Source organism: Aulonocara sp. 'chitande type north' Nkhata Bay, linkage group LG22, assembly GCF_057382095.1.
Source record: "Aulonocara sp. 'chitande type north' Nkhata Bay isolate Kocher_YH1m ecotype deep benthic linkage group LG22, A_spYH_male_GT1.1, whole genome shotgun sequence".
Lineage (NCBI taxonomy): Eukaryota > Metazoa > Chordata > Actinopteri > Cichliformes > Cichlidae > Aulonocara > Aulonocara sp. 'chitande type north' Nkhata Bay.
In genome coordinates this window covers 20,476,972-20,489,709 of record NC_141364.1, presented here as the reverse complement: position 1 = coordinate 20,489,709, position 12,738 = coordinate 20,476,972, and the positions used below count along the sequence as shown (strand labels likewise).

The following is a 12,738-nucleotide window of genomic DNA, read 5'->3' as shown; positions in this document are numbered from 1 at the left end:
GTTTCCAGTATCCTGTTATTAAGATTAAAACTGCCAAACTAGAAAATCATAGAAAATGGGTTGGGAAACGGATTCAATAAGGGAAGAATAAACATTTTTATCAGTGTTTACGGCTGAGAGAAACTGTCGTTTGTGTTTAAAAATAAAAAGAGAGAGAAAGAGAATCCAGGCGCACTTCCTGTGTTACCGCCGGTGTCCTGCAGGTGGCGCCGGACTTTAACAATCGAATCTGACTGCACAGGAAGTGCAGAAGCGCTGGAGCGGCGTTTGCTAGTTAGCTGCATGTTAGCACGATTCATCTTCATGGAATTAATAACGTAAAAGCTCCGCATGCACTTTTAATAACAACGGTATTTTTTGTCGGGTGATCATTTTGTTCAAAGCAAGATGTCGGACAGAAAGCGAGCAAGAGAGAAGGAGGACAGACGACACCACAAGAGGGACAAGATACCAAAAGATGATTTGGAGAAACTGAAGAAGCACACGAAAAAAGTCAGCCAAGAAGTCCAGAAACTGAAACACATCGAGACATTGTGAGTAACTCCAGTTTCACTCTGGCTTTTCCTCTTTAATCCCGCAAACTTGTGCATGAATTATAAATGCGTCTTAATTGACACCCATTTTCAAGTTGATCAAGCTTATCCGCAATAAGCGAGGGGCAGCAACTTCATGTTGTTATTTTTTGTTTTAATGTTTTTGGCAGCATACTAACCATTTTTAATCTCTCTCTCATGCAGCTATGAGAAACCTCCACCGGGATTTATTAAGGTAACGTGTTCGCAGTAATAGACAGCTAAGAGTTAGAAGTAAATTACATGTGGCTTTTTTCAGGTAAAGACAAATCGTGAGAATTGGTGACAGTGATCGGTTTGTGTTGCAGGAGCATGAAGAAAAACCAGAGGACTGTATCCCTGCAGAACCAGGAAATGAAGAAGCCAGAAGCTTCCTGGCCCACGCTCCCACGAAAGGGCTGTGGATGCCTCTAGGGAGGGAGGTGAAGGTGATGCAGTGTGAGTATAGTGTGCCCGAGTTTGCACTGACGGGAATAAACATGCTGTTTACAGTTCTGCTCATGCAAATGCAGTCTTTAACTGAGTTTTTCACATCCCTTGGGAATCTTTTCACAGCTACAGGAGTTAGGTGTTGATATCAGAGGTGACACTCATTGCTAATTAGGCAAACAGAAGGAAATCTATCCCAGGAGGCAGCCTCTTGCCTTTAGAACAGGGGGCATAAGACACATGACAGTAGTGATTACTCAGCTGCTCACTTCAGCGTGTTTATTTTAAAATTTTATGCTTGTCTTCAGTGCTGACTCTAACATATTTTCATTATTAATCTCCTAGAGCTGTGCAGTGTTTTTGGCCTGGCAAGTTTCAGTCCTTTAGTTTATGTTTTTAATTTACAGTGCATACACTACAGGGTGTCTGCAAGTCCTATAAATGTTTGAAATGTGGTTTGCTGAGAACCTAAATGATTTCAAGTACAGCCATTCCACTCCTTATTAATATTTTTATCTGTAACAGAAATTGTAATCTTATTGATAGTATTTATTTCTCATGCTTCTTTACTTAAAATGAATTATTTGAAAAATTAAAAATCTGTTAAACAAGCTCACATGGATGCTGGGAAATGTTTTGAGTACGGTTTATTAGTGAGGTACCAGCAGCACTTATAGGTCTGGAACTGTAGGTGGGAGTAAATCTCCACTGTGAGTAGGCAGCAGTTATGATAGGTGATAAATGTTAACTGCGAGATCTTGACATTTATCACTGTGTCTATTGTTTTTATGACAAGAGTGATGGACCGAAGACTAATAATTGGTGTTGCAGAGATTATCTTCTGTCTGTTTTTCCCAAAACAATGAATGTCATTATGTTCAGTGTCCATTCATTCTTTCGTCCCACACATTTTCATGCTGCGAACAGCAAGAGCTCAGACACAAACATGCACACGCAAACAAAAAAGTGGTGTTTGTGTCTTTTTTCTTTTTTTTTTTCCTCAATCCTTTGTGAAAAACTTGTACATTTGTCGTCCTGCTTAAAGGAACGGCGAGAAATTACTTCTTTTACGTGGTGAACAGAATTCCTGCAGACTCGCATTAAAAACACTCAAGTCGTTCACAGATGCTACGCTGCCACTTGAGCAGTTAATCGGTGTGAAACTTGGATAGAAATTGCTGATTTGTTTTCAGGGCAGAAAAAGTGATAATGAATTTGAGATGATCTGTCACTGATAATCAGGCGCCTCATCATGAGCAGCGTGTTTTTTCGTGTGCGACTCTTGAGTTGCTGTTGCGTGGGGTTGTTGCGTCCCTCGCCGACTGCTGTTCAACAAAATCCAATTTAATAAAATAATATTTCTTTCAGGATTTTTTTTTTACAGTTTGTGTCTTTTAATGCAGTTTGAGTTGTCCTTGATTTGCTTTATTAGCTAGATGATGAGTGGTCTAGACTGGGCTTACATACATATCCACCAGTCAATTTATTAGGTACGCTTTGCTAATACCAGCTTGGAACCCCTTTTGACTTCAGAACTGTTTTGATTCATCATGCTGTAGGCCTGTCTACATGTACACAGGGATTTTTGCATACGTAGGTTTTTCAGTAAGTTTTGGTCAGTTTTAGATGTTCGGTCAGTTTTAGATGCCTAAACTGAGCTTTTGAAAAGCTCCTTTCAGGGTGAGGCTTTCCAGTAACTCTGCGGTTACATATGGACAACAAAAATGGGGATTTTTGTCTTGCAACATCAAAGGTGTGCGACTTTTTGACGTCAGACTGTGGCCATGTTATTGTTTGTAAGGTTTTTGATTGGCCAGTATTCCTGTACAGTTGGGGTTATAACACCACATGTTCGCTTGGAAAGCACTTGACACCACTTGAAGTTGTTTTTGGTGTTTTCATGTGGACCGAAATGTTTTTTCAGAATGAATGCGGAAAAATCCTTGTTAGTATACATGAACGTAGCCATAGATTCAACAAGGCGCTGGAAACATTCCTCAGAGAACCATGTTGACGTGGTAATGTCACAGTTGCGGCTGATCATCCTCCATGTAAATTTCACAACATCCCAAAGTCTACCTTTGGGATGTCGTGAAATTTACATGGAGTAAATGACTTGATTGGCATGTTTGAGATTATTGTCATGGGCACTGTAATTATGAAGGGATGGACATGGTCAGCAACAATAATCGGCTTGGCTGTGGCGTTTAAATGATGCTCAGTTGGTACTAAGAGGCACAGAGTGTGCATAAGAAGACATAAAACACATCATTACACCAACAACAACCTAAACTGTTGAAACAGTGCAGGGTGGATTCCTGCTTTTGTGTTGTTTGCACTAAATTCTGAACCCGACCAAGTGTTGCAGCAGAAGGACTCCTCAGACCAGGAAACATTTTTCCAATCTTCTTCTGTTCATTTTTCACCAGCGTTTGTAAACTTTACCTTGGTTGTAACAAGTGGTTATTGAGTTAGTGTTGGCTTCTTATCAGCTTCAAGCAGTCTGTCCATTCTCCTCTGACATTAACAAAGCACTTTACCAAGGACAACTGCTAATCCCTTGATATTTCCCTTTTTTTCAGACCCAACACTGGTTGTCTGGGGAAAAACCCAGTAGATCAACAATTTCTGAAATACTCAGACGAGCCCATCTGGCACCAACAATCATGCCACGTTCAAACACATTAAGAACTTCAGCTGCTTGTCTTGATCATTTCTGCATGTCTGAATGCACATGATGGCTGCCACATGATTGGTGACCAGTTGGTGCATCTGCGTAGTCATTTATGGCAACTCGCGATAACCATGACACTGAGCATATTCTATCGAACTACTGTTGAAAGCACCATGAGTTCGGGTTATTTTGGCAAACTAAAGTTCTTGAGATGAGGAAAATCAGTTTTACGTGGGACGTCTGTTTAATAGCAACTCTGCTGCCATGTACGTGAAATGTCTGATTCGTTAGACAAACAATGATTTTTGTTTCCTTTTGTAAAGGCTGGAGGTGCAAGCGCTACGGCCACAGGACAGGTGATCGGGAGTGTCCTTTCTTCATCACAGGCAACCAGAAACTGGAGCACTTCAGAGTGGTGAGTTTGTTTACTGCTGTAGAATGGTTGGCCCACCCACGGTTCCTTGCAGTAGAAAAATGCGTGAATGCAGTAGAAAAAAGTTAGTAGTCGCGTTTATGTCGTGGAGCTATGACAGAGACAGTTTGTGTCTGAGACTAAAAGTTAAGTAAGGTCAGATTTAGTTTACACATGTGGGCAGCAGATCTCTGCACACAGCTCGTTCCAGTGTACTTTTAATGAAACAGTGCTCGCTGCAGGAACGCTCAGCCCCTGCAATGATTACCATAAATGCAACTGTGTCATATTTTCCTTCCTTCTATTGTCTCGATATTCCTAAAAGTGCTGACACAACACAGTTTGGAATGTATAGTTCCTGGATATAGTGTGAATTGTAGCACCTTACCTTCCTTTTGTGTGACATTGTGTACTTTATTAGGCACACGAAGACCCAATGTACGACCTGATTCGGGAAAACAAAAGGAATGAGAAGGAAACCAGGTATGTACAGTCATTTTCCTGCTGTGTGCATGTTAATTTCCCAGAGAAAGACTCATAATTTTCCACCGCTATTAAAGGACCCACTCGTGATACTCAGATCATATACTTGAAAACTCAGTTTTCCACTGTGTCCTCTCGCTGGAGTGGGACAATCTCAGATGACCTGGAAAGTCTCTCATGGTTGCTGGCTGCTTGTTCCAGTTTCTAGCAAATACTGTTTGACACCGGGATGTTTGAATTTGAGGCTAGTTCAGGAAGAAGAGCGTGCGCGATTGTGCGCGCACACATGCTTGTGTATTTTTGCATGCATATCAAAAAGGTTATTTAAAGGCCAGTGGCGCTTTGAAGTCTTACTTGCGTGTCTGTGCCACATTCATTTTGGCATCTTCTTTGAAAGGGGAGTGAAACAGTCCAACCTCTGCCAGCCTGCTTTCTAATTGCATGTAAGGTGCTGTCTATTAAATTGTGCTTGATGCGGTAGCCTTGTGTCACAATTGGGTAACGATGAAGAAGTTAGGAAATGAGAGTTTTGTTTTTTTGTTAGAATTACTTTTTGGCTTATTATTTGAGTGTATGACTTTTAATTTTATCATATATGTCGCCCAAATAGTTTTTTGGGGGGGCCACATTTTTGCGTTGAATATGATGACGTTTTTCTCTCAGAGCACCGCTTCAGTTCAAGAAATAGGGGACAAAATCTGAAGCCGCCATCCTGTTCAGAAATTCACTCCAGAGTTTGGCTGAGCCTGACGTGAAGCAGTAACAGTCTTACTAAGCTAAAGAGGGGTGGTATTTTCAGAGTTACAGTCCATTTAGGACAAATTTCCCTGGAAAGAAGTGCCGTACCACGCTGCAGCAGAAGGATTCTACTGGAGCCGTGTAAGTTTTGTTGTCACCTTGCTGCTCACGTGTTACAGCGTGACTCAGAAATGCAGTATGAACACTAATATTTATGCCAGACATTGAATAGCGTACTCTGACACGTGCTTCCATAACAAAATCTAATCGTGCTGCAGCTTCTTTAGCACAAATATCCTGCTTAGCTTCATGTTATTTATTAAATTTACTCTGGTGATAATTCACACATGCCATTTGTCTTTTTTTGCACTTGAATTGTCAGCTGCTGTACGCACAACTGATCGTAGCACAGCAGTGTCCTTCAGCCTTATCCTCGCAGTGTGTCTCAAGCTGATGCAATTGTTTTCTAAGAAATGGGCTTTTGCAGACATAGTGTTGATGCCCAGTTGAAGCAATTTCTCAGTGGAAATCTGTGGACAACGTTTGCTAGCTCTTTCTTCCTCCAATAACATCGTCAGTACACACAAACTCTACTCTGTATCTGGTACAAGGCAGCAAGAAATTGAGTCTGTTTGAGGACAAGACAAACCGCTGCACTTTATTAGGTACACCTGTCCATCCTGCTGTGTATCAGGCTGCTGGTGGAGATGTAATGGTGTGGGGGAATATTTTCTTTGGGTCCCTGAGTACCAGATGAGCGTCATTGAAATCCAGTTTGCCTGAGTATTGTTGGCATTTCCATCTCTTTATGACCACAGTGTATCCATCATCTAATGTTTTGTAACCCAAAGTCACAAAATATTAAAGATACACTGTTAAATCTGTAAAGTACAAATTCTGTTCCAAATTATAGCCAGGATGTGCAGGAAGTCTTTGGTGTTACTGGACAAGTAGCCCAAAATCACCTTTTAAAATCTTGCGGTGGAGCTTGTTTTAGAAGGACCTTACCTCCTGCACCAGCACCACCATCACCACCTGGATGGTTCAGGCTTTAGAAGACCGACTCTGTGACAGGAGTCTTTGGCCTTGGTCTCGTTTAAATCCTGTTTGTTTTTGTTGTTTTTTTTGTTTTTGTTTTTTCCTAGCTTTCTGTGTACTGCAGGTTTTAGTGTGAGCACAATCAAGTAAAGGAATTATAACTAAAAAGCTGTTTTAGCACCTCAGTTTAAAGGTCATGTAGACATGTAGACCAAAACATGGCTGTTTTGGCTTCTTTCTGATGATTATTTTTTGAACATTTTAGACTGTTTAGACAAAGACATTGTAATTTTTCTGAAGATTATTCTAATTCTTCTCATCCACTCTGCTTTAGAGTCCTTTAGAGCTTGTGTATTTTTTCTAAGGGTGTCCTGCATCACTGAAGGGCCCTCCAATACACTTTTCTTTCTTTGAGTCCTGCCCTTCAGTCTGTGTTGTCTGATTGGCTGCCTAGCCCAGTTTAAGAAAGCAGCTAGAGACACCAGTAGTCTCAGTTCTGTGAGTCTGAGCCTTCATTTGTGATGCACTTGTCTTCTCAGTGTGTTTCATGTAAAAGAGAATACATCGAAGCATGCAGGTGCTAAAGATATAATAATATGTAAGTCTTTTTGAATGTTTCCATAGTAGTCTTAAGATTTGTTGTGTTCTTATTAAACTAAACCCCAAATCATACGTGTGTGCAGAATATTTTCTTACAAAACTGAGCACTCCAACAAAAGTGAACATTTAAATTAAAATGAGTTTTACTTGTTTGGTAAAGATAAAGATATCTGTGAGACTTCCCAAAAAACTTAGAAGAAACCATTTAAAAATGCCTGAAACAAAATTGACGATGAAGTCATTATTGTCTCCTCCATTTTGGATTTAAGCAATAATGGACACCTTTTAAAAAAGATTAATTGAAAACTAAATATGTGCCCAAGACCTGCAGTTTTAATTGTTACTTGGACAGGGTTGCTAACATTACTAGAAATACGCAACCACAAGCGGGCACGTGGCTCACTCTGCCTTCTGGAAATGCTGGTACTGGGACAAAGACAGTGTGCTGCTCAGTGACATTTGAGATGCTTGCCAACCTGGGCATCAGTATGCCTCGGCTGTACTTTCCTCCCTGCACTTGACTTAAATACCACATCCTCTTCTCTCCTGCCTTCCCTCCTTGTCTGTAGGATCCAGCAGCTGCAGCAACTGCTCCAGGACACCACTTCCTCTTCCGCCTCCGACTCAGACAGCTCCTCCTCTTCTTCATCCTCCTCCTCTGATCACCATCCCAGAAAGAAGAGGAAAAAGAAGAAGGACAAAAAGAAGAAAGACAAAAAGAAGAGCAAGAGGAAGCGAAAGCACAAGTCCAAAACTAATGACTCCTCCGATTCAGACTGAGGGCATGCTGATACGCGAACTTGAGTATTACGTGTTTTGCACATAAAAAAGGAAAGAGACTGAAATGCAGCACAGCGAGACCTGCACCCTGAAGACGCCCCCATAAGCTTTTCCCCCTCAGGTTAAAAGCTGTTTATGCACCAAGCATGATGACTTCTCCCTCACATTTCTTTCCCCCCCAGGGCGACAACTCGCCTTTACGTCCTCTCTGTCGGCTCACACAGCACAGAGTCCGATGGAACAGCAGCTTAAGTATGAATGTGTGCCTTGGTACATATGTTTGTCAAAAAGGATTTGCTGCATGGGCAGTGACTCTTCAGCGAGTATGGAATGAGCCTTCTGGTTTAAGAGAATGTTCTTACATCGATTCTGGTAAGGTCATATTCAGAGATTGTATTTTTCTCTGGCATTGCATTCTTATTAAAAACTTTGATTGTAGAGTGCATTAAATGAAAATGGGTGGAAAAAATGTAAACGTTGGGGTGCTGTTAGAATGTTTTTCCACACGAGCCAAAATGTTTGAATGCTTGTGACTGTACATAAACATTTGGAAAGATTTGAGGTTGGAATATGCTTATGTGCTCTGAGGAAGCCACAGAAATGTGGAAAGAATCTTTTGAGATCTCTGTATAGTCGTATACAGAGACATGCACTGCAGTACTAAAGTTTTCAAGGCATCTTTAAGTATAACCATCAGGCTTTGCAATGCTCTAGATCGGGTTTCAAATGTGAGGCCCATGGGCCAGAATCGGCCTGGCAAGAACTCCCATCCGGCCCACTGGATGGCTTTGGAAAATGTAAAGGAGGGCTTAAATTTCACTGTATTTTAATACATTTTACTGCATTTCCTACTGCTAAAATCCTTCCTCATGAGCATTCATACAACACCAAAGTAATTATGTCAAAAATAAACAACTAAATGACAGAAAAGTTCCCATTTTTTCACCAATTCCAATAGAAATTCCCTTTTTTTTTCTTTTTTTTTTTAAATTTATATATTACAATGAGTCCACAGTAAGATGAATAAAACCATAACAGAAAACTTTCTGTGAATTAAAAACTGATTATGAAACAATGAAGTATCAGAACTTTTTCTCTAGTCTTAGACATTTATTTTTTACAATTCCGAGTCCAAAGAATCGTGATGACAGATCTCCATCCAGCCCTTCGCTCATCCTTTTCAGGGTCGCGGGGGGGCGCTGGAGCCTATCCCAGCTGTCATAGGGCGAGAGGCGGGGTACACCCTGGACAGGTCGCCAGTCTGTCGCAGGGCCAACACACAGGGACAGACACTCACATTCACATCTAGTGGCAATTTGGATTATCCAATTAACCTATCCCCACAAGTTGCATGTCTTTGAACGGTGGGAGGAAGCCGGAATACCTGGAGGGAACCCACGCAAGCACGGGGAGAACATGTAAACTCCACACAGAAAGACCCCGGCCTGATGGTGGAATTAAACTCAGGACCTTGATGACAGATCTTTCATTTGAAATTGTACTTCCCTTTTCTTCTATTAAGATATCTGAGGGATTAAATGTGTAGTCCAACTTCTTTACACTGACAAAAAGGGGAGATTCCCTCTGCCCCTGCTCTGTGGACAGGGTTGTTGTTGTTGTTGTTTGGGTTTTTTTGATGATTTCTGTGAGAGGGGATGTCTTTAATATGACCCTGTCGGAGACCACAGCTGTAGCTGAGTGCAGAAGCTCCACCCACCTACTGTTCAAACTACCTGAAAGACATCAAATCAAAAGCCTTAAACGAAGCAAGGAGGAGAGAGGAAAAGGCTCATTTCAGGCAGCGAATGAACTGAGAGTTTGCACCAAGTATGGTGTAAATAATGAATGTTTTTAAACTTCAATGCAAAGAAAATCTGGTGGTGTCTATGCATAAAAATGTGCAACAGGAAATGAGCATAATAGGTTCTCTAGAAACATTCCAGCTCTATAGTGACAAAGTCTGTGAGAAAGGGATCATTTCAGGGAATTCACAAAGTTATTGTCATGTGTCATGGGCGCTGTCGCCGGGCGTCACTCCTTCCCGAAACCGGATGAGTGTTTCCAGGTGGGCGATTCAGGGATGTGATTGTTCCGACACTGTCTGGCCTTCATGTGAGATAATAGTTTTTGACTCTATAGCTCATGTTGCCTTTGACTTGATGTTTTTTTGTTTTGTTTTGTTTTTTTAGAAACTTCACAGAGAGGCTGTCCATTAAAAATTACACAGCACAGGAATGGGGTGACCTTTATAGCCAAGCAACATTTTTCTTTTGATCTTGTCCTGCTAGCGGTCTGACGATACTTAAACTGAATAGTTTTAGTACACACTGGACAGGAATCCCTGCTCTCTGTACTCAGCTACCATCAAGAAGTCTTCAAATTGACTTCTCTAGGAGCAGATTTGCATGCAGACCAACAGTAGCTACTTAAAACAAGCATTACTCTTTAAGCTGCAGTTGAGGAAGTCTGCTGCTTCTCTTCTTCTAAACTACACACATTCCCTCTTCCTAATGACCCTGACAGAGACAATTACAGTAGACCTACAGGGAATAAGCAGGCAAGATTTCCATTTAGATTTGAGACTTAGGCTTTCTGAATAGCTCGTACACAGGGGACTGTATGTGTTTGTGAGAAATTACAGCTCCATCAAAGAGTAACAGATAATGCAGCCATGAGAGCGTTTTAGTTGCTTATTGAGAGCATAGATCCAAGTTTTCTCTCGTCATACTTGACTCTTCTCACTTGCTTTCTGTGGCAAATTTCTTTTTTTCTAGACGCTTGGACCAATAAACGAGGATAAATCAGCTTCCCTGAAACATTTTGTTCCGTGTTGACTTCTCTCTCTCTCCCTGTCTCTCGCTTCGTCTTTGAGTAGCACAATGAATCTCCCAGATGAGGTGCAGTCACAGAAAGCAGCTCTGAGGGAGGTTATGCCACGTAGAGAGAATTTGGTCAGTGGAGAGGCTTTTTATTAAAGCGCTCCGTCTTTTTGGACAGGGTGCAGGTCAGACAGGCTGCCAGACCCGAATCTCTGTGCTGATTGTGTTTTAGCCTCAACATGCAGTCCAGATTGGGAGCATTGGAACAGTTGCATGTTTCATTCTTCAAACTCGGCGTCTCTCTGCAACATTCACTTTCAGATCAAATAAAAAATACACTAAAGGGCCAAGTTTCATCTTTAAGTTCACATCAGTTTGTTAGGATAGTGTTTTCATTCATGCCTACGCTCACTGGCCTCTTCATTGGGTACAACTGCTCGTTAGCGCAAACCAGCCAATCACATGGCAGCAACTCAGTGCATTTAGATGTGGTCATGGCAACCTGGTGAAGTTCAAACTGAGCATCAGAATGGGGAAGAAAGGTGATTTAAGTGACTTTGAATATAGCGTGGTGCTCGGTGCTAGACAGGCTGGTCTGCTGGGGTTTTCCCACATAACCGTCTCTGAGGTTTACAGGGAACAGGCCAAAAAAAGGAAGTATCCAGTGAGCGGCAGTTCTCTGCTTGGAAATATCTTGTTGTTGCCAGAGGGCACGGAGAAATGTCCAGAGTGCTTTGAGCTGATAGGAGGGTAACAGTAGCTACAACCAAGTTATGCAGAAGAGCATCTCTGAAGACACTATATGTGAAACCTTTAAAATGATGGGCTACAACAGCAGAAGAACGCGCTGGGTGCCACTCATGTCAGCAAAGAGGAAACTGAAAATACAACTCACACGGGCTCCCCAAAAGTTGACAGTAGAAAACTGGTGAGACGTTACCTGATCTGCTGAGTCTCGATTTCTGCTGCGAAAAACAGGGTCAGAATTTGTTAAACAACACGAAACCATAGATCCATCCTGCCTTGTATCAGCTGTTCAGGCAGGTAGTGGTGGTATAATGATTCTAGGGATCATTTTGTAGCTCATTTTGAGCCCTTTAGTACCAACTGAGCATCATTTGAGCACCGCAGCCTGCCTGAATATTGCTGCCGGCCATCTCTATCCCTTCATAACCCCAGTGTACTCATCTCTTGATGGCTGCTTCCAGCAGGATAACGCTTCTTGTATCAAAACTCAAATCATCTCAAACTGGTTTCTTGAACATGACAATAAATTTACTCTACCTTTGGGATGTGTAACAGGCAATTGACCAAATGGATGTGCAGCTGACAAATCTGCAGCTTTGTGATGCTGTCATCCATCGGCACCTTGTAGAATTAAAGCACTCCTAAAGGGAAAAGGGAGTTCAACCTGGTAGTATAAGACCTTAGGTTAGCTGTGTGTGGATTCAACTTGTAATTTGAAGTTAATAATGTATTTCCAGACATTAAAGGTTGTTATTTCCCCCAAAATAGGCAGCTGGGTTAATTTAGAAACAACAAAGGGCAGGGATAGCTCAGTAGGTAGAGTGGTGGCCCCATGATCGGAAGGTTGGGGGTTTGAATCCGCTGAACGGCCACCCTGAGGTACCCATGAGGAAGGGACCGTCCCTACACACTGGGCGTCCAATGGCTGCCCACTGCTTCACTGAGTGAATGGGTTAAATGCAGAGAGGAATTTCCCCACGGGGATCAATAAAGTACACATTATAATTTTTAAATGGCAGGTGAACACATGAAAATAATAAAATGTTATACAGCGGAATAAAAGTTATCTGGATGAGTGGATTTGTGTGTTTAAGAAAACCCTGTTTTATATCTGCAATGTGTCACGAGTCCTTGTCAACGATCAAGCAAAGACCTCGAAGCCTCGGAGGACTCACAATTACAAAAAAAGCCCTGCATCATTTTGAATCCAATTTCTGTGGGATGCTGAAAGAAAACATGAATCTGTCAAAAACAAATCATGTATAGAGCAAACTGAAGAGAACAAGGAACGACTCACTAGCCGAAACACTCATTCATCATCAGACTCGGTGGTGCTTCTGTTTGAGCATGTATGGCTTGCCAAAGGAACTGGCACGCTGCCATCTATTGTTATTGTTGGTCTATTGCTGGATGTAACAGGGTGGTCTATATGAGCATTCTGTGTGC

General features: G+C 41.8%; 1 protein-coding gene across 1 annotated transcript; it reads left to right on the top strand.

The window, feature by feature from the left end:
• The first annotated feature begins 205 nt into the window (after positions 1-205).
• rp9 (RP9 pre-mRNA splicing factor) lies at positions 206-8,656 on the top strand. The gene is made up of 6 exons (XM_086280646.1): positions 206-533; positions 738-768; positions 881-1,010; positions 3,999-4,090; positions 4,509-4,570; positions 7,516-8,656. The coding sequence occupies exons 1-6, from the start codon at positions 388-390 to the stop codon at positions 7,724-7,726; spliced, it is 672 nt and encodes a 223-aa protein (XP_086136772.1). The 5' UTR covers positions 206-387; the 3' UTR covers positions 7,727-8,656.
• The last annotated feature ends 4,082 nt before the right edge of the window (positions 8,657-12,738 follow it).